At 44.0% G+C, this 24720-nt stretch overlaps 1 protein-coding gene across 1 annotated transcript; it reads right to left on the bottom strand.

Annotated features, from left to right (window-relative positions):
• Positions 1-1693: 1693 nt before the first annotated feature.
• LOC147615623 (Transducin family protein / WD-40 repeat family protein) lies at positions 1694-24720 on the bottom strand. Its single transcript, XM_086778145.1, has 12 exons — positions 24486-24720; positions 24195-24245; positions 7503-7609; positions 7335-7413; positions 7005-7178; positions 6648-6915; positions 6446-6552; positions 5708-5847; positions 2651-2723; positions 2382-2494; positions 2158-2275; positions 1694-1939 (listed from the first exon to the last, which is right to left on the bottom strand). Exons 1-12 carry the CDS (start codon positions 24528-24530, stop codon positions 1817-1819), a joined length of 1398 nt encoding a protein of 465 aa, XP_086634271.1. The 5' UTR covers positions 24531-24720; the 3' UTR covers positions 1694-1816.

Below are 24720 nucleotides of genomic sequence, written 5' to 3'. Positions count from 1 at the left end.
ATGGAAATGAGCTACATGACGTGTATTTGTACAAAGAACACAACATTGTTAAGAGATAGTAACGGTTTTTCCCAATGAATTTGCTTAAATAACTTGGCATAAAGTTACGCATTCAGTGCTTGGATTTGCTTCTTTTCAAACACAAAATGTTGAGATTACAAACAAGAAAGAAGAAGATATGTGCCTCTCAATAAAAGTAAATGGTTCAAATTTTGGTTAGAGCGACCGACTTCAATTAATATCTCATAATCATTACTTATTTCAATTGAGATCCCCTCTAGCTTTTTATGTTTCATAGGTTCCTTAGACTTGTGCTTTATCTTCTTTGGTGTTAGAGAGAGAGAGAGAGAGAGAGAGAGAGAGAGAGAGTAATGTTTAGAAGAAAACAACAAAATTTACAAATTGCATACTAAAAAGTAAGGTTAGGTATGTGAATCATGCATGTCAAGAATTATGAGATAAAAACATGTAACAAAGCACAGCGTGCCACTCAAGAAATGGACTAAGCACAGCGCATGAGTAAGGACTAAGTGCGCCACTCAATGATAAGGTTCTAGATAGATAGTGGGTTAATAAGATGCTGACGCTTGAAGCAAATCGCTAAGTTGCTAAGGTATCAGTGTCAAGAGGTAACTGGGGGTTCACAACTTATCGGCCCCACCAATGTCACTTCTTCGGGTCCATGCCTACACATTTCTATTGGATCCTGCCCGTGCCTGGGAACAAAGGTAAGGCCAGCTAAAGTTGTCCATCAGACTAGTGTGAAGGCCCCCTAACTCTCTTGGCTTCTACCGAGTTCCTCTACATACAGCAAAAAACTTGACGCTACTTATCCAGAAGCAATTTTGAGCGGTAACCCACTGTACATTCCCTTGCTGCTGCCGTGTTGAACGGATGTGGCTTCAGAAAGGGTGGCTGTCTTTTCCGTCCTCATTCCTACTGACAAATCTGACCGCCCCAATATCACAGGGCGGCACTTGGAGGCTGCCTGACGGTGAGATGGCCCTAGACATTAAAGGGCTTCCTGAATCCAAGTGGAATGCATATAATGGTCCTGGACATATAAGGGCTTTCTGAAGCCAACCTGGTGCACACATTCCCTTGCATTTAATTTGTCCAACGGATGGAAACAGTCAAAAGAGTGGCTTCAAAAAAGGTGGCTGTCCCCCCTGCCTTATTTTCGATTGAAAAAATATGACACCCCCTACGTCGTTTGGGAGGGCAATACTTGGGAGGCCACCATTGGTGTAGGCCCAGACAGAAGGGCCTTTTCTGAATCCACCATTTGGGGTACATTCACTTGCTGCTGATGTGTCAAATGTGAGGGACTCTCCCCTCACCTTTTTTATCAGTAAGTGAGCCTTGGGGTGGCACTGTCGGTTGGCTGCACAGGCAGGAATGGGTGTCCTGGTGCCCATTCCATTCCTCAGTGATTCCTACTTTTACTGAGAAAACCTTGCAATACTGAGTAGTAAAGTAATGAATAGCATAGACTTCTATGTGTTGAGAGAGCAGTGAACCGATTATCACTTGCAACATCAGGACCATTTTGTCAATTTTTTAAGAGAGAAATCTACTCTTTTAAATACATAAAACCTCTCCCTGATATGAATAGCAGGGTACTTGTACAACTTAAGGACCTACCTCAAAATGGAGAACCCCGCCTCGTCAACCATTCCCCAGCAACTCATTGTAAGAAACATATTATCTCGCCCCAAGCAAATAAAAACCGGATGTATATGATCAACAGCTCATCCAAACTCAATAGCTCAGAATTTGTTGAGAAAAAACACTTATACAAGACTGGACTCCCATTTTAAGTTGTATTAAGGCTTTCTAGGTTGGATGGCTTCAGCACATTGAAGCCATCTGCTGCAGTTGACATCAGCAAACCAGGAATTTGGGCATGCCAATGCAACTCCTTTGTATCGTTCTGGCCCTGCAAAACAAGAAGTTGAATTTTCACATATTATTGCAAAGCTCAAACCATAGGCAAGGGCATCCTACGCATTTAATCAGAGTTGCACAGCAGCCTTAAGGGACTTACAGGCCTAACACATGGCAGGGGCTCTCCCCTGGGTGGGGGAGTTGTTGATTATGAATGGTTTCTTTGGTTGGCCTTGAAGGCCCAATTTGTGTTATCAGTAGGGAGTGTACCTGGTGTACAAACAAAAGCTGTGGTGGCAAATTGTCTGGTGCCAGAACCTTTTGCTTCACACGAGCCTGAAATTCCGCCTCTTCTTCTGCATCTTGCTCCAGAGAGAGATCCCAAATTCTGTGAATTCCAATATATCCTGACCCCGGTCATACAAGACTCTTGGCAGTGCAACAAACAAAAGACTAATAGCAGAAGGGTTAGAAACTGAGGAATTGCACAATACGTCAATTGATTGTCTGCTGACGTAATAGCAATGGTGGACGCTTCGTGATAACTCCATTCGATCGAAGTTATAGGTAGCTTGTGATATTTAAAATGGGCCACATAAGAATCATCCTGGAACACACTAAGATCATAGTTAGATATACCAGTCCGTTTTTTAGAGGTAAACACGTCTCTATTTCCTACCGTAGTTTAATTATGTATAAATCATATCAACCACCACTTCGGTGGTTTCAACAAGCAGTTCACGTGGCTGGCACAGATGGCCACCTTAAAAGCCCGTAGATCCCAAATACGGAAGGTCCCGTCATCACTTCCAGACGCTAGCATGCAGCTCGCCAGCCTGATACACATGTAGTAGATAAGCTTCACCTTGAGGATTCATCATCGTCTCTCTCTCTCTCTCTCTCTCTCTCTCTCTCTCTCTCTCTCTCTCTCTCTGCCGTTCCAAATAGGGATGCAGGGTCTATGCGACCAAACACTTGAGGTTAGCAGTATGGAACTGCAATGGCACCTTGAGGTCAAATCCAGGAGGCTTGAGCAAGATTCTCACAAGAAGGGATGTCATTTTTGTAGCCATATTTGGTAGTGGTGTGTGTGAGCACACTAGGACCAGCCAAGGCACTTTTTCCCTCTTTAGGAAGTGTTTTCCCCTGTGCTAGTATACACCCATCTTGGGGTATACTTATCATTTTGTATAGCATACATTCATTATCTATCTATCATCTCATTGTGTGCTCCCTTGAGCTTCTCCACTGTGTGTATGTGTGTGTGTGGGGGGGGGGGGGACGGGGGGGCACATTCTTGCAACACAGTTGGCTCTTATGCTTGTGTCTGGTTATTATTAGAGTTGTTGACTCTGGATATGGATAAAGTTTCTTTCTTGATACAGTTGGCTCTTGTGTCCGTATCTGACTTCGGATCGTGGATCTAGATTTATGGCTTTAATGCCCGGAATTATGAAATATTATGGATTGGTAGTGCATCTACTATACTTGAAAGATATTTTAGTGGTATCAAGCTTATTCAGTTGCGGACAACTGTTTTATAAGACGGAGGGGATGTCACCAATTGGTCCACCTCATGTTTTGGACAGTGTCAAGTGAGCATAGACTTATTACACACAGAATGTGAACGGGGAATTAGTCCAAGTTATGATGGGTTGCGAGACACTGTGGAACTCATATGGATCGTGGACTTGTTTATACATGGCTCTTACACAGGATATGTGGCTTTCATACAAGACTTGGAAGAACTATGGATGGTCAGAAATTGAAGCAGGAGCTTCAGGGTGAATTATGCTAGCATGGACACACTAGAATTATGGTTTAAAGTCTTGGATTCCAAGGATTTAATCATTTATATGGTTTATAAAGTTTATAAGTGTATGTGTACACACTTATTGAAGTTGAGCGGCCAACAGTTAATATATACCTAGATGAATCCAGGAACATGCCCAAATTCACCTTTTAGGAACGTGCATGTTATATACTCATGGTAGTCAACCCACAAGACTATATAACTATCAACTCCATTACGCATAGTATGGACTAGATACTACGACATCCCCACTAACGTCATCAGTGCCCAATAGTGGGTGTAGAACTCTGTATCAAGATATGCTCTCACACACGCCCTCCACACACACACACACACACACACACACACACAAGAGCATATATTCACACAAAGCCCTTCGTACTGAGTTTCTGTCAAACCTCCGGAGATGCAAGGCAGACTCAACCATAACAAAGCCTAGCACTAAGGGATGTAGCAAATAGAATTTATAAGTGAATACACACCAAGTTGGACTTATTTTAATGTACCGAGGCCAAAACTCAATTATGGGCACCCGGACAGACTCCTTATAGAAAAATGTGCTGCTATTCTGGGTTTGGAGGCCTCTTTTGGAGGACGCCTAGCTAAAAGAAGCAAACCCTCGCTTGTCTAGCATTCAATGTGTGCTTTTAATGGCTCTTTTGCTCATAATTGAGAGTTGGTAACTGATTTTGAAGCTATAGAGTTGGGCGACTTCTTCTCTACTGTTTCCAAAGCTTGGTTCTTGATGCAAGCTGCGTTTCCAAAGCTGGTTGACTACTCTGTGGTGTATTCTAAGCACTTCTGTTACAATACTACTCCAAAATCTGATGAAGAACTGTGCAAATTTAGTCCCCGGAGATGTCTACAAAAAACTAAAAACTGCACGAACAGCTCCCAAAACGCGTCCAGAATGAGAATCTGACCGCAAAGTAAAAAGTACTAAACCACAGTACAAAGAACTACAAACTTCACTGGTCTCTTTCTTCTCCCAAAAGGGCCCCTTGATTCGGCCGATTCAAGAAGACAGGCAACTTGGAGTATGGGTAGGCAGCAGCAACAGGGGCAAGGAGCCTATGCTCTTATACCAAATGTTGGAAACAGGGTTGCAAGAATGTGCCCCCCCCCTTGGAGGAGAGGTGGGCACACAAGGGTTAAGTGTCCAAAAACACTTACAATAAATTGCCAAAAAGCATCAACTTTGCAAAACCAAAAGTAAACTTAGCTTTTTCTTTCTTTCTTTGCCAAGTTCATCATGAAGCCAAAAGAAATATCTCCTCATAAGATATCTTGAGATATAGCTCCATATAACTTGTATGTAAGCTTGATTATAGAATCCACAATATCCATATGGAAAGAGTGCTAAACTCGGGTACATAAAACCAATTCCATACTTCAAGGATAAAATCTGTGAATCCATAAATCCTTAGACCAAGCTGTTTACTGCTCATGACTGCTTCCACAACCTCAATAGCAAAACTGTTGGTTAGTGTAGTCTCCACTTCTGATCTTTTCTCTTTCTCATTGTTGGAGGAAGCCTCTACTTCCGAGAAAGCCTATGCTCAAGTGCCCAACCACCCGCCAAACCCCACTCTGGTGTGACTCTAGATTGGGCCACGGCCCTACAAAGTAAGCCCAACGTACTAGACTCCCTGGACCTCGCCAACAACACAGACATCAGCCCCAGCTTGAGGAGATCTTGGAGAGCCACAGAGCCACCTTCTCACGCCCAGTGGGTCTGCAGAGCCTTCTACAAGCTACCCCCACGCTTGATATCCTTGATGGCCCCCTCCTACTACCCCGGGGGGTTAGCTCCATAGGCTGTATGTTGATGATGATCCCATTTTGTATCATATGGCTCAAATTAGCTCTCGTCTTTGTTTTCTTTTGTACCATGATGAGATTACATGGACTAGTTTGTATCACTTTTGGTCTCATAGACCCATTGGATCTCTCTCTCTCCCTCTCTCAGCATCTATTTTTATAATAGATCATATGACACACCACTACCTGTTCCATGAAATGACATTAACATCCGAGTCATGTGCCTTTATTGAGAGAACCATCCCATCTCGTCGTCGCACATCCCAAATCCCTATGGTCTTGTCTACAGAGCATGAAGCGAACACATCAGGTTCTGTTGGACTCCACTGCAACATCCAAACCCCAAGCTCTTGTCAGTTTTAGCATCACAATCTTTTCAACCAATGTCCAAACCACATTTTCTACTCATAAACATAAGTATTTACAAAGTAAAGCTAACAAATACAACATAGGCTGGCCTACATTGGCTAGCTATATGAATATGATGCAGCGATCTAATGTCAGAAGAGTGCATTTATTAAGTCAAGTGACCTTAGCTTAGCCTTAATTTTGTAGGCCCCCACAGCTCCATCGAGGCTTGGATGGCCCTTACTGCTAAATGTCAGCCATGTTAGGGGAGTACGAACAAGCTGGTCCACGTAGCCATGGGTTGGGCAGGATGGGGTGGGTCTGGACTCTGGATCCATCGCTCTGCTTGTGCTGCTGTCCATGCTGTCCCAAACAATTGTGAACTCTTACCTTCTCTCATTAAAAGGCTTGTCCCTAGGAAGCCCACCCGTAGCCAAGACTTCCTCTCTTCATTCAAGCGCACCAGCCTCCCCTCCCCCCCAAAACTTGATCGAGGCCAGATGCGGAGGACGCTATGTGGGGTGAGGTGTGTGCTTGGTTGAGTATAGAACATGTGAAAGAGAATACTGAACTTACTTGCAGGTCTTCAACACTCGATGTGTGTCCTTGAAAAGAGGAATTCTCGACCACCCATTTACCTTCAGCCGTTGGCTCCCAAAGGTGGATGGCACATTTACAATCACCTGCATAGCATAGCGTAAGACTCATAATAATGAGCTCCAAGAAAACCTTGAAAATTTAACCTAAGACAGAAAAAACCCACCACGAAGATGCATACCTGAAAGAAGTCTGCCAGGAGTGACATAGCTCCAATCCAAAGCAAACCCCTCATCCTTGTGACCCGTAAATATATGAAGTGGGGCTTGCCTAAAAACATTGTTCAGCCCAGTGTTCACTGAAGAGTCTGCAGTCGATAAGGAGCGCAAATGCCCACTGAAATCCCAAACCTGGACATAGCCATTATCTCCCCACGTTGCTACAATGTGTGGCTGTTGTTGCATCGACCGCACACGGTTGACACCACCTTGATGAGAGATCATACGTGCCTGAGCATGCCACTGACCAATCAGCGAGGGAGAATCTTAAAAAGAATCTTGTAAAAAAGCCTACTTTCCATGGATTTCAAGCCCAACACCTGCAAGGTTGAACCTTTCAGACTTGACACAGGACCCTTCTCATCTTCTTCTTCATCACTGCTGCTCTCACTGTCACTCTCCTCGGCATCATCTGTCAGCACCTGCTTCCGTCTCGTGCCCGTAATGTTTGATAGTCTAGCTACAACCACTGTGTTATTTGGTGCAAGGCCAGCCTGCCAACAAAACATACTAAAATTCAGAAGGATTAAAGCGCAGCTGAAATGTGGGTCGTAAGCACCTATTCAATCCAATTTTTTACCTGTGTTCCAGCTACACAGAACTAAGTGTGCATTTCAGTCGTAAGAACTTTTTCACTCGAATTTTTTTACCTGTGTTCCAGCTACACAGAACAAAGTGTGAGGAAATTCGTTTCGCACTAGTCCAAGCTCATCCCGCAGAAAATCAAAACTGTTTCCAAAGGCAAAACCAAGAAGTTAAGTTTTAGCATTAGGAGGGCAGCAACTTGTCAGTATTCAGCATGCATTGAAGGAACCAACCTTAGACAAGGCCAACCAAGGTTGAAGGCATGTAGGCAGTCATAAGCTGTTGGATCAAACTGAAGTTGTTCGTCTTCCTCCAATCCATCAACGCCCGGCTGCCATACCTGGATTGTTTTCAAAAAAATAAAGCCCGATTTTGCTTGGAGAAACGTGCATAGATATTTTCTTTTCTATTTTTGAGACAACAATATTCAGAATTATGATCCAAGCATGTGTGCAAGAAAACAAGAGAGAAAGAGAGCCATTGAATAACCATAAATTGTAACCAGTTCCACCAGTGACTCATCTTTAAAATTATCAGATTCTCTTGCAAAGGCATTAGTGACAAAATGAATCTTATAGACTGAACCCCTCGAGCTGGAGCTCCCCACCTTAAACCCGCAAGGTGGTTGTGTACTTCAGGTACGGTGTGTTTGGTATGTGTCCCGACTCCCAAACAAGTACGCAAAGTATGCATCAGGATAAGTACTGTAAGTAGGTTTGTTTTTTTTTTAATTAAAAAAAAACTATGAAAATTTGGGGGAATTGGGGACTTGAGGAAATCGGGGGGACTTGGGGAAACTAGGAAAAATTGAGGCAAATTATGAGAAATTGGGGGAAATTCCGAGAGAAGATGAAAACATGCTACAAGATGGAGCAATGAAAAACAAAAACTAACGTATGATAAAACCTTATCCATCCAACCAATATTTGATTCGGAAGAAATATTCACTAGCTAATGCACAGAAATAGTCATATAAAAGAAGTGTGTATGTTGAGTAGAGAGGTATCAATCTATTTCGTCCATACAATCTAACTAGAGAATATATTGAATGTATGTTATCTTTTCCTTTCAATTCATTTAAAAAAGTAGAAATGGGAATTCGTGTTAGTTGTTCGGGTACGTACTGTAAGCATGACACGGAATGGTTCAATGAGCAGGTTCAAGGGGTACGTGACGAAATAATAATCACGGAGGATCATACTGAAGTTGGAGATACGATAGGGAGGAAATTTTAGCAAATTTGGGAATTGGGCAAAATTGGGGAGACTTAGGGGAAACTGGTGGAATTGGGGGAATTGGGGGAATTGGGGGAAATTGAAGAGACTTGGTAAAATTGTAGGGAATTGTGGAAATTGGGAAGAAATAGAAAATTGACGGAAACTGAGGGGAAAATCCACAGCATGACACAATGTACCAGTCGTCACTAGAAAGATAAGAGACATTCTTTTGTTTTAAAGAAAAAAGGGAGAAAAAAATATGCAAAATTGCCCTTCGTTTACAAAACCTGTGATACTGTGCCAAACATGCTATGTGGATTGTACGGTCCCACACCCATACGAAATGCAATCTTGCCCACCTATACCCCTACGTGCATAAATATATTCTTTTAGTGATTTCTTTAAACAAGAGCTAATGTTACATTGAAAAGTGCATAAATATCTTCTTTTGTATTTTAGACAACGTTACTATGATCCAAGTATGTATGCAAGAAAACAAAGAGACAGCCATGGCATGACTTTGAATTGTGACAAGTTCCACGATGACTCATCTTTGAAAAGATCAAATTCTCTTGCAAAATCATTTGTGATCAAACGAATCTTAGACCGAACCCCACCATGCGCACCCTCTCCCTTGTGTCCCGAAACCCTTGTGTCCCGAAACCCTGTATGTCCCCCCCCCCTCCCCCCGGCCCCCCTTTCCTCTCTTTCCATCAACCTATTGACCTATCCTAGCCTATTTCCACAGTTGGATTTCTTAGTTTAGTGCTCGTTCCTGTCATTTTGCTGCCAGACTGGCATTTGTCCGGCCTTCTTCTTTATCTATGTTTCTTTGATTACTTCACCGCAAACCTTATTGCTTTATTTCTGGTACATTCCCAACTTCACCTGGTACTTTAACCTCCAATGCTTTCTCAGTTCTTACACTAAACACGTTTGAAATGTTTCATACACGTTTCATTAAAATCTGGGGGGTTTCAAAAGCGTTGCATACCAGTACACGTCTTAAAAAATGCCAAAAATGTTACTTATATGCAAAAATAAACTTAGCAACTATGGTACTTTGTAAAAAACATACATTGTATCATACAATTCTGCCAGGTTTCAAACATGGAGGTTACATGCGACATGTCTAACAAATGGCAGATGTCATCCTGGTTCCGGACTCATCAATCATGATAGGAAACATTTCACAAACTCATATTAAAAGAAAGGCAAAGTTTAAACACATGAAAAATATGTAGACAAACTGACAAGTTAAATGCTGCATAAATGATCACAAATAGCATTGAGTCCAATAATCTGTAGGCTGAAAAAAAAAACTCATTTGAGACATCTGAAATGTTTCAAACGGGTTAAATTAGGATCGAAAATGCATTTCTTTGCAACTATGTACAAGTAGGTAATGGGGCGTTGATTTTCAACGCGCGGCAAGACTACCCTTGGCTGGTCTGACTGCTCACGACATGCTTTTAACCATAGTGATTATAATTTCTATAGGTACTAAGGTTGAGTGTTAATGCTTTGCCCACCTTTTCCAGGTGCTCCCCAGCTTGGCTGTCTGCCGGCGTCTTAACCTGAATGTTGCACAAGTCCTGCTGAGACCGTCCAACCTTCAGCCTACTGCCCAATTGGGTCTGGCTGCTGCCCACAAATGGCATCCAACTATCCCGGCCTATCTGACTAGCCCTGTCACTACTGGTCCTATGTCACAAAACCCCTCATTGCTTCTATTTCCTACCATGCACGTGTGGCATATGGAGCCTGACATGACAATACATGTGTGGACTATGGAGCCTGACATGATAGTACATGTATGGCATATGGAGCCTGACACAGTGTGTTTTTCCAGGACTAGCTATCCTAGTGTTCACTTTGTATTTATGTTTTGGGAAGGTTTCGGAAGGATTTTGGATCCCTGAACATATTATCTGATTGATACAACTACGCGGATGGGTGTTTCTTCCAAGTTAGTTGCATTCATGTGTGTGCGTGTCCTTAATTTTATTTTTGGACTCACATTCATTAATACGTGACCGGACAACTTCTAAGCTGTACACATTCAAGGGAACTATTTTAATACACATGGCGGCCACAGGACAAGAGACTAGACACTTTATGGACCCCTGGAGGAGGGCACCACCTTCTGGCTTGCCCTCCAAGCCAAGTTGGCTATTCTAGGCAAGAGGGATCTAATTCCAGGAGAAGGGCCGTTTTTGGAGCAAAAAAAGTAGCAACATGCACAAAAAAGCTGCCCGACTCCATCTACAAGTGATGGAGGGCTGGTCGACTACTCCTACAGGTGCCAGGTGTCTGGTCGACTGCTCCAACAGGTGCCAATGGCTGGTCGACTGTTTTTGCATGCACCATGAGGCTGGTCACTTGCTTTTTCAGGGGCATAAGGGCTGGCCGACTTGATACAGGGCCGGGGTACTGCGGTTGGACTCTACTAAGGCTAGAACTATTTTAATACACATGGCGGCCACAAGACAAGAGACTAGACACATTATGGGCCCCTGGAGGAAGGCACCTCCTTTTGGCTTGCCCTCCAAGCCAAGTTGGCTATTCTGGGCAAGAGGGATCTAATTCCAGGAGAAGGGCTGCTTTTGGAGCAGAAAAAGTAGCAGCATGCACAGAAAAGCTGCCCGACTCCATCTACAAGTGATGGAGGGCTGGTCGACTGCTCCTATAGGTGCTAGGTGTCTGGTCGGCTCCTACAAGTGCCAGGTGTGAGGGCACCCACAAGGTGTGAGGGCACCCGCAAGGTGTGAGGGCAAAAGGATGGAAGGACCAGATGTAAAAGAGATCAAAGCAAAACCACACGGCATGAAATGGGTGAGTGAGTGTATATATGATGGTGAGTGAAAATATGTACAAGAGGTCCTCTGCTGTGCGGAGACTCTATGAAGAAGACTGGTGCAGAAGCAAAGGCGATGTCGGAGCTGAAGCATAGTCGGTGACGAAGGCTCGCGTCGATGTGAGGCAAAGGCACAAGGTGGTCGGTGTCAAAGGCGCGCATCGATGGATGCAGAGACACTCTGAGGTGGTAGTGAGCAACGGAAGGTGAAGTGATGCAGACTCTGGTGACAAGGGTGTGGCGGTACCTGAGGGGTGATGAAGCGCAAAGAGGGCTGCCATCCCAAGTGGTGCAGGCTCTGGTGACGAGGGTGCTGCAATACCTGAGTGGTGGTGAGAAGCAGAGAGGGCTGTCATCCCAAGTGTGGTGCAAGTGGTGCAAGCTTGTCTCCATTTATAGTTGTGAGGCGTTACCTTGTGAAGTTTAAGAACTATCTTCCCATTGATGCTAAATGGTTGGATGAAGAGTTCTTCAAAGATTGGCCGCATGTGCTTCAGACATATTTGGATGCATTTCAGCCGCGGACAACTGTGTTGGGGTAAAGGCATTATGCCCACCCTTATAGTGTGGGCAAGCCCATAAGTTATAGTACATAGTACACTTAGTACTTTTAATGTACTAAGTGCACTATGTGTACTAGTGCAATATACATGTGTGATAGGGGAGTCACACACTCAATGATTGAGTTGGCTTATCCCCACAACTCTCTCTCTCTCTCTCCCTTCTTCTCTGTGTATGTCTCCCACATGAAAACCTAACCCTAATTAATTCTCTAATTATCTCTCCCATTCAACTGGTATCAGAGCCAGCCTGCAGTTCTCTGCATGTGCAGTTTCCTTCCAACAAGTTTCATTGCAGTCCATCCGTCAACAGCCTACTTACGTTGCTGCACTTGTCGCCTGAACTTCCAACAATGGTGGTGTCGAATTTGCTGTAGAGGAGAAGAAGGTGCAGGCGCTGATTTTTCTCTCCTGGCTTAGGTAGCAAAGCAAGGCGCCTGGCCACAAGGCGGAAAGCCACTAGGCGGAGGTTCAACTGGCGTCAACAAGGCGGCGTTACGTGTCCTCGTGAAGGCGAGCTCGAGCGCGTTGAGGCGTTGGTCGCTAGTCGGTTGGCTACTAGGCGGAGGCGGCGAGGGCAGCACACGTAAGCAGGCGAACACGCTTGCAGGTGTACGCGTGCGTGCGCTTGTAGCAAAACGTGTAAACGTAGGCTACTACGAGCGAGCCGTCGAAGCATCTAAAGCCGCCAGCTTCGGTGAGAGCAGGCTCCCCTGGCGTCGGGTGGCGGTCCGCGTGACTAGGCGAGGTGGAGACGTGGGCTGCCCAGCAGCTGGGCATAGGCAGCCAGCAGACGTGGGCTGCCCAGCCAACCAGGCGCAGCCAGCGCTTCATAGCAGCAGCAGCCAGCTATCCGTACAACTGGTAAGCGTGAGGAGTCCTTCATCAGCACAATTCTTTCTGCAGCAGCATCAGCAAACCCCCCTTTCCTGCAACAAAAAATCAGAAAATTACCTGAGGTCACGTGCCGAATTGCTCAATTTTTGAGCGAAATTGGCAAAATTGGGTGACATTGGTCACAATCAGGATCAATTTGCAGGAAATTGGATGTCAAAATTTGGGGCTTTTGATGTATTTGTGCAATTGGGCATTCATACATGCTGTATGATGTGAGAAATCGCACATTCGGGCAAAATTGCAGCAAATTGCAGTGCAAATCAAGGGGCTTTTGTGCCGATTGGGTTGATTTGCATGCAGGCACTCGCATTTGATGCTTTGGGCAATGTGTTTATGCCTGTCACGCACTCAATGTGCCTGTAAATCAAAGGGCTTTTATGTACTGGATGTATATGTGGCCAGGGGGAAGCACTGTGAAGACTCTGGATGCCTTCATGTGCGTCAATGTACCATGTACGATCAGCAATTGATCTTAAATCAAGGGGCTTTTCAAGATTTTATGCTTGTTAAGCTTGGCAAAGCAGCAGGCAAGACTTTTATGCCTTGAATCCTCAGAAATCAGCTTGCAGTCAAGGGGATTTTGCCCAATTTCTGTTCGGGACTGTTGTATACAGTGAACGGGACTGTAAAAGTCTGATTTTCACTCATTTGGACAGCCAGGAGAGCATTTATTGCTACTGTACCTGCTGGTACAGATTTGGTACAGCTTTGTACAAGTTTTGGCATAGCTGTACACTGATTTGAGTGAGAAAAGGTTCAATTTCAGCTGCTGTACTTGCCGGTACAGGTTTGGTACATCATTGGTGAGCACTTAGTACTGCTGTACAGTACTTTGGAAGGGCAACAGAGTACATTTAAGGTGCTGTCCTAAATCTGCAGCAACCAGATTTTGGTGATTTCATCACATACAGTGGGAGTAGAGTTGCATTTGTGCTTCCGCAGTGGGAGATAAAGCTTGGGAGAACAACTGTGAGCACTTTGTGTGCTTTTGGTGCAGTGTTTGCACATTTTGCAGGGAGTCAGGCATTGACAGGTTGCATATTGCTATGGCAACCACAGGTGAGAGCTCTTCATTCCTTCACATCAAGAAGCTTGAAGGCTCACATAACTATGATATTTGGCAAACCCAGTGCTATAATGTGTTGCTCCAGAAGAAGCAGCACAAGCCTATCAAAGAAAGGGGTGTAATGCCCGCTTCTCTTACTGCTGAAGAGTGGGAAGATATGGATGAGCTGGCAAGATCTACTATCATGTTGTCTGTGTCAGACTCTTTACTTTTCAGCATTCGTGAAGAGAAGACAGCTTGGGGAATGTGGCAAAGATTGCAGGACTTGTATGCCCAGCAAAGTGCCTCAAGCAAAGTGTATTGGTTGAAGAAACTCGTAAGTCTTCAGATGAAGGAAGGGACGTCTATGGCAACCCATCTAAATGAGTTTAATGGTATTGTCAGCCAAGTTATAAATCAAAAGTTGGCAATGGACGATGAGTTCAAAGCCACCTTTCTCTTATGCACTTTGCCAGAGAGTTGGGACACATTCAGGACAGCCACTAGCAATTCGAATGCTATGCTGTCATATGCAGATGTTGAGGGTGCTCTTCTTCAAGAAGAGATGAACAGAAAGAACAACTCTGTTGGAAAGTCCAATGCAATGAATGCACGTGGGAGATCCCAGCAAAAGGGTAAAAGCCAAGAACGGGGAAGAAGCAAGTCTCGCTCCAAAAAGGATTTGGAATGCCATTATTGTGGCAAGAAGGGACATATCAAAAAGCAATGCTACAAATGGAAAAATGATCAAAAGGAAAAGGGAAAAGGCAAAGACAAAGACAAAGATGAAGCCAAAGATGTAAAGCCAAAGGGCAAAAGTGGAGTCAAGATTGAAGAAATCAATGTGTCACATGCAGGTGACAGTGAGGATGAGGTCCTATTCACGTCTTCACTTGATGCCCATTCACTTCTTACAGGAGATGGTCATGGTATGCACTCATGGATCATTGATTCAGGTGCCTCCTTTCATGTCACAGGTTGCAGAGACTTTGTTTGTCAGGTATACTCCTGGCAATGAAGGAGTAGTTTATTTGGGTGACAACCATGCATGCAAGATTCTTGGCAGAGGTGATGTGAGGCTTGTGTTTTCAGATGGCTCACAGCTTATGCTCCATGATGTCAGGCATGTGCCTGAGATCAAGAAGAACCTGCTTTCTACTGGACAGCTTGATGATGCTGATTATGTTACCACATTTGGTCGTGGAAAGTGGAAGATTAGTAAGGGCTCACTGGTTGTTGCCAGAGGCTCTAAGGTGGACACTCTTTACTTCATGCATGCAGGTGTTTGTCACCATGCTAATGTAAATGCAACCGAGCTGCCGGAAATCTCTATGTGGCATAGCCGGTTGGGACACATGAGTGTCAAAGGAATGGAGCAATTGTCTCGTTTTGGTTACTTGCCTTCTCTAAAGTTTTCAAGTTTTCAGTTTTGTGAGCACTGTATATATGGTAGGCAACTACAGTGCCCCCACAAGAAAGCTCTTGGACAGAAAGATGCTCAGTTAGAGCTTGTCAATACTGATGTATGTGAGATGCCTCAGCTTTCTTTGGGAGGGGCAAAATACTTTGTGTCTTTATTGATGATGCCATACGCAAGGTGTGGGTTTATCCTCTTCGTTTGAAGAGTGATACATTCTCAGTGTTTGAGAAGTTTGTTGCTCTTGTTGAGAATCAAACTGGCAAAACACTGAAGGCTTTGCGTTCCGACAATGGTGGAGAGTATATGTCCAAACAGTTTCAGGACTTTTGTGATGCTAAAGGCATCAAGAGGGAGCTCTCTACTCCTTACGATCCTCCACAAAACGGGACAGCAGAGAGGATGAACAGGACCATTCAGGAGAAGGTCCGTTCTATGTTGTCACATGCTGCGTTACCTCATGGTTTTTGGACTGAAGCTGTTATGACAGCCATTCATCTTATAAACAGGTAACCTAACACGAGGCTTGGTGGGAAAGTGCCAGAGGAAGTATGGACAGGAAAGCCTCCGTCATACAAGCACTTGAGAGTGTTTGGTTGCGTTGCGTACGTGCACATACGCAGGGAAATGCGCACCAAACTTGATCCTTAGTCTCACAAATGCATATTCCTAGGATATGGTGACAGAGGTGAAATGGGGTATAGACTTTGGGATCCAGTAAATAGAAAGATTATACGCAGCAATGATGTCATTTTTTATGAAACATGCATGTATAAGGAGCCTGCAAGGCAACAGGAGCCTGGCAGAGTCATCTTTGATGATGATGGACATCATGGACAACAACCAAGGGCTGTAAATCAGCCATTACAGCAGCAAAACCAGCCCTTAAATGATGCTGAAAATGGTCCAAATGGACAGCCAGAGATGGTAGAAGATATCCCTATGGATATCCCACAGTTAGAGGAGATACCGGGCATGATTTTTCAGCCTTATGGCATGGAACAGGAGCCACCAATAGGTGATATGCAGGCTGGACAGCAACCTGCAAATGATGGTCATTGGTGGGTACGGAGGTCCACAAGACCCTCCAGAGCCTCTGACAAGTTTGTTCCAGGGGTTGACTACTTGATGCTTACTGACTGTGGGGAGCCCTCATGTTATAAGGAGCCTTTACAGAGGGCAGACAAGGCTCTTTGGGAGCGTGCCATGAAGTCAGAGATGGATTCTCTGCACAAAAATGGAACATGGAAGTTGGTGCATTTGCCTACAGGCAAGAAGGTTTTGCCATGCAAGTGGGTTTACAGGCTCAAAGTTGCACCTGATGCAAAGCCAAGATACAAAGCCAGGTTAGTGGCTAAGGGCTTCAAGCAGGAATATGGTGTGGACTTTGATGAGATCTTCTCTCCAGTGGTTAAAATGACCACACTTAGAGCTGTATTAGCTTTGGTTGCTCATGATGATCTGGACTTGATTCAGATGGATGTGAAGACTGCTTTTCTTCACGGTGATCTCCATGAGGAGATATATATGCAACAGCCAGAGGGTTATGCAGTAAATGGAAAGGAGAAGCTTGTATGCAAGCTAAAAAAGAGTCTCTATGGGCTCAAACAGGCACCAAGGGAATGGTATCATAAATTTGATACATTCATGAAGTCACAGCATTTCAGGAGAAGTGACATACATCACTGCTTATACACCAAGAAAGCTTTGGATGGCAGTCTATTGATCCTCATCTTATATGTTGATGATATGTTGATTGCCGGGAAATCTCGTAAAGAGATGGATGCCTTGAAGAAGAGGCTGCATCAAACCTTTGATATGAAGGATTTGGGTGATGCAAATCACATTTTGGGTATGCGGATACTTCGGGACAGAAATCAGCATGTGTTGTATTTGTCTCAGAAGGAATATATTGGCAAAGTTATGCAGAGGTTCAATATGGACGGGGGGAAGAAGACTAGTACTCCTTTGCCTCCATATGTGAAACTCAGTGCTATGGACAGCCCACAGTCAGATAGTGGCAGGGCTGATATGGCCAAGATTCCGTATGCTTCAGCTTGTGGCAGTCTCATGTATGCAATGGTTGCTACTAGGCCGGACATTGCATTTGCAGTGGGAGTGGTTAGTAGATACATGGCCAACCCTGGCAAGAAGCATTAGGAAGCAGTGAAAGGTGTCATGAGATACCTGAAGGGCACACAGGACATGTGCATATGTTTTGGCAAACAGGATGCATTAGTGCATGGTTACACGGATTCGGATTATGCCGGTCATCCACATAACCGGAAGTCTACTACCGGTTATGTGTTCACATTCACAGGAGGTGCTGTGTCATGGATATCCAGGATGCAGAAGTGCACAGCCTTATCTACTACAGAGGCCGAGTATATTGCAGCCACAGAGGCTTGCAAGGAGGCATTATGGCTATCTCGGTTAGTGGTTGATTTGGGTTATACAGGGGATATTCCATTGTTGCATTGTGACAGTCAGAGTGCCATCCAATTGGCAAAGAACCCTGTCTTTCATGCAAAGACAAAGCATGTGGATGTGAAGTATCACTTCATCAGAGGTGTGATAGAGAACAAGCAAATTCAGCTTGTTAAGATTCATACGGATGACAACCCGGCTGATCTGTTGACAAAGAGTTTGCCTCCAGAGCAGTTTGCTCATTGCAGACACTTGATGGGCATTGGATGAGGCCAGTTTCAGCCTTGATATGGCCTTGTATATTATCATGTACATGCTGATTTTTTTCTTTTCCTTCATTTAAGGGCACTTTGCCTTTAAGTGGGAGGTTGTTGGGGTAAAGGCATTATGCCCACCCTTATAGTGTGTACAAGCCCATAAGTTATAGTACATAGTACACTTAGTACTTTTAATGTACTAAGTGCACTATGTGTACTAGTGCAATATACATGTGTGATAGGGGAGTCACACACTCAATGCTTGAGTTGACTTATCCCCACAACTCTCTCTCTCTCTCTCCCTTCTTCTCTGTGTATGTCTCCCACATGAAAACCTAACCCTAATTAATTCTCTAATTATCTCTCCCATTCAAACTGTTTAGAAGCACAGGGAATGTCACCATTTGGCCACCCGAATGGTTCACTCTTGCTTTCACACTATGTACATATTGGATTGGTGTCCATGGCTTATGGAATGTGCCTATGCATGTGATTGACACGTGTCATGCTGTTTAGTTGGATATGATATTCCGCTGGGACTTGACGTTATCATGCCCGGAATATCTGAAGGACTTGGCTTTCCGCTGGGACTTGTGCCTTTGTGTACATGTCCGGAAACGCCTGGAGGATTGGCTTTCCACTGGGTCTGGTATCACATATACTTGCCTGAAAACGCCTGGTCTTATATGGTTTCATGAACGGAAATTGCTCATGCCAATGCTGCATTCCATAGCATCTTTATGTGCTTGCCTGCAAATGAAATTGCATGCTGTTTTCATGCCTGCATGACCTATGTGTAGTTCCGGGCTAGGGGACGCCCGCCCGTGAACCGTGCGTGTGAAACTGTCTTGCTGACATGGTTGTGTGGCATGTGAACAGGTGGTAAGTATTACCCCATCTAGGCTCAAATAGCCCTTAGGACTTAGCCAATATTTATAAGTGAGTGCGTTCCCACTTCATTAAATTTTGGGCGCCCAAAAGTCACTTATAAATTATGAACGCTTCCAAGTTCACACTCACTGAAGTCCCGAGGCGGACAAGACTCAATGTCCAGGACCTGATCCTCCCCTTTTACTCAAATGGGCATCTCCCCATGTCCCTTCACTTGATTGGATCCCAATTCACTTACTTATTAAGAGAAAATTCGTGTTTTCTCTTCATGAGGATTTTTGGAGGCTGAAAACTCTGTTTTTCCACCATTTCTCTCCATTTCCAAGCTCTCCATAGCCATACCCAACTTGCTAAGGTGTTTTCCAAGCTTCCAAGAGTGTTTCCAAGTGCTAATCACTCTCCTACTCACTCCCAATGACTGAAATTCAGCAAAACAGCTCTCATTTTTACTGTAATTTCTGGTCTATAGGGGAAGCTTTCCCAGGGTTCCCTTCATCGTCTTGAAGACTTTTGTCGCAAAGGATTGCGGCAAATCGAAAATATCAACACTGCTAAAGCTTCCAACGCGAAGGCTTCCGCTTGCAACAACTTCTATGAAGACTAGTAAGCTAATTGGACAATGTGTTGTCATTACTTATTCAGTAGAAGGGCAGGACTCCTTGTTTAGGTGCCCTGTGTAGTATTTCTCTTGTCCTATGTGCTCTTGAAGATGTTGCTACCTTGCTTGGTAGAACATAGAGCCAATGGTAGAGAATATGGGCACTGAAGTCGGGGCCGGGCATCAAGGCAGCTCCTTGGTGATCTACATCAACATACCATTGTTTTCTAAATGCTGAATTTCATATGCATTGGCACGGAGGATTTGGCAATGGATGCCCGTGAAGCTATGTATTGAATTTCTCCAATAGTAATACAATTTACTCAAGGGAGGGATCGCCATTCCGGCTCATTGTGTGTCTCTTGTCAATTCAGCAATTTACTTCTTGTATACGAGCAAGTGTCCTTCAAATCTTAGTGTATTTAAGTGTATTGATTAGCATTGTGTTCAACCAAGTTACACTTTTTGGCAGCACCGCTTACTAGATGCGATGTGATACTTAAGATGCCCTGGCATTATCATTTTATCCCAAGATTTTGCATAAGGAGAAGAAAGTGAATTTTAATCATCGGGGTAGGGAAATTTGCATCGATGCATATACGTATCACTGGGAGTACCATACCAGTTGTAAGCCATATTTCCATTTCTATTGTACAGGACAAGCACAAAACACCTAGTTTGCTTCAACCCTTACCTATTCCACATGAACCATGGAAAAGCATTGCCATGGATTTTACTATGGATCTACCGAAATCTGCTCATGGTAATGATGCTATTTGGACTGTTATTGATCGATTTCGCAAACAAGCACACTTTATTCCTGTGAGGAAAACAATTAAGCTAGAACACATGGCTAAATTATTCTTAGCTTAGAGATCCTAGAACAACAAATTTATTTTGGTAGGCATTGTTTGATAACATGGACACGATGCTGAATTTTTCATCAACTTATCATCCTCAAACGGATGGTTAGAGTGAGATAGCAAATTCAGTCGTACTTGATTTGCTCAAATGTTATGTATCTGAGCAGAAATCAGATTGGGATAAATATTTACCCCTGGTTGAGTTTACATACAACAGCACAGTGCATTCCTCAACTGGAAAGGCTATTTTATGGCAAGGTGGTATAACCACCTATCTTACGAACCAAAGATGAATTTTTTGCAAAACAAATGAGTATGTTAGAGATTTGGATACTACATTTGCACAAGTACGAACACCCATAGAAGGATCTCAAACTAAGCATAAAAAGGCAACTGACAACAAGCACAGGAGAGAGGTAATCTTCAAAGAAGGTGATTGGGTGTTACTTAAGTTCGAGAAAGCACGACTTCGGAAGCGGCTAGGTAAAGAAGGCCGATATCCTAAGCTTTCGAATAGGTTTTATGGGCATAGTCACATGGGACGCGAAATGGGAACGGGGGACGTGGACGGAAAAGATTGAGAATGGCCATTCCCTGTGACTATAGAGTGACATGGGACGGGAATGGGAACGGAAAGATGCTGCCATCCCCAACATTCCCAAGACTAAAAATGCCCATTCCCTGTGACTATAGAGTGATGGGACGGGAATGGGAACGGAAAGATGCTGCCATCCCCAACATTCCCAAGACTAAAAATGCCCATTCCCTATGACTATGATTATGGGCCATTCTAGATTTTACAGAAGATAAATGAAGTGGCTTATAGATTGGTATTACTTGATCATTGGAAAATACATAATGCTTTTCATGTCAACTTGTTGAGGCCTTATGTGGGACCACCTCCTATGGAACTAGTTTTGGAAGATCCACCAGGGGTGGATGAACTTAAGGAGGTATTACAGCCTGAGCAGATAGTTTTTCACAAGGAGCATAAGAATACGGGAGGCAAGCTTGTACGCCGGTATCTTGTGAAGTTTAAAAACTATTTGGCTATGGACGCAAAATGGGCAGGCGAGGATTACTTTCAAGATTATCCCGAGCTTTTGACGGCCTATTTGGAAGCTTTTCAATTGCGATCAATTGCTTAGAAGCTGGGAGGAATGTCACAAAACCCCTCACTGCTTCTATTTCCTACTGTGCATGTGTGGCCTATGGTGCCTCACATGACAGTACATCTATGGCATATGGAGCCTGACATGACAGTACATCTATGGCATATGGAGCCTGATATGGTGTGTTTTCCCAGGACTAGCTATCCTAGTGTTCACTTTGTATTTATGTTTTGGGAAGGTTCCGAAACGATTCTGGATCCTTGAACATTTTGCCTGATTGATACAATTTTACCTGAACATTTTACCTGATTCTGGATCCCTGAACATTTTACCAGATGGGTGTTTCTTCCAGTTTAGTTGAATTCATGTGTGCAATTTTATTTTTGGATGACTTGTTTTGTTTGCCTCGACAATGCCTAAGATTACTACCTGTGTTGTCCATGGGGCCGGGGATGCCTGGGCACCCTGTGGACACTTGTTTTAATCTGACAGGTGGTCTACGTGTCTTTTGCAAGTGGTAAGTGCTTTCCAAAACTTAATTTGCAGCTTTATGTTTTCATATGCTAATATATTTGGGACAACTTATAAGTGACCAGATAACTTATAAGCTGGACACATTCAAGGGGACTATTTTAATACACATGGCGGCCACAGGACGGGAGACTGGACACTTTATGGGCCCCAAGAGGAAGGCGCCTCCTTCTAGCTTGCAAGTTGGCTATTCAGGGCAAGAGGGATCTAATTCCAGGAGAAGGGCTGTTTTTGGAGCAAAAAAAGCAGCAGCATGCACAAAAAAGCTGGCCGACTCCATCTACAAGTGATGGAGAGCAGCTGATCGACTGCTCCTATGAGTGCCAGGAGGCTGGTCGACTGTTTTTGCATGCACCAGGAGGCTGGTCAGTTGCTTTTTCAGGGGCATAAGGGCTGGCCGACTTGATACAGGGTCGGGGTACTACGGTTGGACTCTAACTGTGTGATACTGAGGCTGGTCGACTGCTGGTACAGCCCTTGGGAGCTGGTCAATTTCATCTTACAGCCCTATAGAGTTGGATACACACATATCTAGCTATCCCAAGCTGATGTGGGAATGCTATGGGCTGTCCATAGCTGTCCTGCATGTGCTTTTAGCGGGAAAAGCAACTCTCACCTGATCAAAGGTCACGCTATTGGTTGCACATTGTTCTGTATCATCTCAATACAACCAGGCAATTCTTTTTCATTTGATTTCATTATTTGTACTGGAAGATGCAGTTGCATGCCAGAGGGAAATCCCTAGGCACCCGCAAGGTTGTATTGAAGCAAAATCCTTTTTGGTAATTTAACCTAGTCAGCCCATCTTTTGGCCCCTAGTGTGGTATACTGAGCAAAATCTTTATCTCTTTATCTTTGCTATTACTATGCCATGTTCATGTATGTGTTTAATCAGGGTTTAAGATAGTTGAGATTTCCATGTTACAATTGCTCTTCCGTTACATCCTGACCAAACCTGCCTCCACATGGCTACCTCGGGCCATTTGCCTAGACTGAGGTGGGTCACAATGTGGGTGAGCTAGAAGACTTCTTCACTCCCCAATCTTTCTTTCACCACCCATAACCCCGATTCCCATTTCCCCTTTGCCATGATGCTCACTACTGCCTTGAACTTGTGAATCCTCTTCAGAAATCTTGAGTTTATAATCTCCTGATTTCATGTGATTGGTGGAAGAAATATCAAGCCTATACAAGTCTGCATCAGTAATTTAAGAAAACAAAATGTGGGCAACATTAAAACAAACAGAGGGGAAATGGCCAAAATGCTTGAGACACACCAACCCTCCTTTCCTTCTAATATTTGAGCAATGATTTTGAAAGAAATGGAATTGGACAAATGCCTTTCTAGACCGACGGACCTCTCAAAACATTTGATCTTGCTTAAAGACCCTGCATTTTGGCACTTTCACACAAATATGGCTCCATAGCTAATCTTGCAATTCTCATGCAACCATAGACAAGCTACCATATCCCGTGGCACCCAGATCCACTGCCCCCATGCAAGCAAGCCATGACAACCTGGTTGGACTGCATCTACATATATGAAGAAACCCCTCCTTTCCTCACTCCATCACTGCACCTTCCAACCCTCTTCGTCCTCTCCAGCATCCAACAAGGTCCTGTCCAAAGGAATTCCTCCTTCAGCCATCATCATTTGTGCACTCCGCAAACTAGTGTCAAATTATCAGCCATTAATGATGCTTTTTCTTTGTTCTCCATCCATCACTTCCAACCAAATAAACATAATTTTCCCGATCTTCAGGAAGCACAACATCAATGCATTCCCACCAGAGGCCAGGCTCAAGGCAACATCATTCCTCTAGAGCTCATTCATTGCATTTTAAAATAGAGTCAAAGAAAAAGGTATCTCTATATCAGGCTTTATACCCTTATGCTCGCCTAATGACCCTATCACACAAAATCGTCATAGTTCATCATTCAAAGACAAGATTGTAACTTGCATTGGTCCTTACATACCTCTCCTATAATTACTCTTATGGATTCTCAATCTTGACTTACCATACAACATCCATGACTTCCTCTCAATTGGATACACTCTCTATCATTGACATTGACACAAGAATTGTTTCCTCCATAAAAGAAAAACAGAGAATTGTTTAGTAAATGTTGAAAGTGCACAATAACCAAGCACAATGCAATCTGCTCCAACTGGTGCAAATTTTCTTTATCGGGTTTTTATTCATGTTCCATCATACCCCAACGATGGCATAAGTAGAAATGAACAAGAAATACCTTGGTTGGCTGCTGCTCTAGGGTAGAAGGCCCTGCTCCTGTCTTGTTGCCCTGCATGAGGCATCGATTGTTCTCTCTCTCTCTCTCTCTCTCTCTCTCTCTCTCTCTCTCTCTCACACACACACACGCACGCACGCACGCACGCACACGTGGCAGTAAGTGTCAACCACAATCTCAACCAGTCATGACCCTAAACACACACACACACACACACACACACACGAACTGCACGTTGCATGTGTAGCACACTTCTTTGACTCTAATTATCTCTCTCTCTCAACATGAACTAACCTTCGATTTCTTGTGTCCCTTCTTCTTCTTCGGATTGCGAGGCATGGTCAATCTCGCAAGTCGCAAGAACCACTTCAGAACGAGCAGCAAACAAGTTCTCTGTTCTCAATTCCAACGAGTTTCACATCTAATCGCATGACTGTCCGCCCACACCTGGGTTAGGGCCTTTCCCCTCCGACCGCCCCCAAAATGAGTATGCAAACATGGAAAACATTATTAGCGGTTTGAGAAGTAG

Source organism: Cibotium barometz, chromosome 39 (assembly GCF_041138505.1).
Source record: "Cibotium barometz isolate CiBa-2024 chromosome 39, ASM4113850v1, whole genome shotgun sequence".
Lineage (NCBI taxonomy): Eukaryota > Viridiplantae > Streptophyta > Polypodiopsida > Cyatheales > Cibotiaceae > Cibotium > Cibotium barometz.
This window is presented reverse-complemented; position numbering and strand designations above follow the sequence as displayed.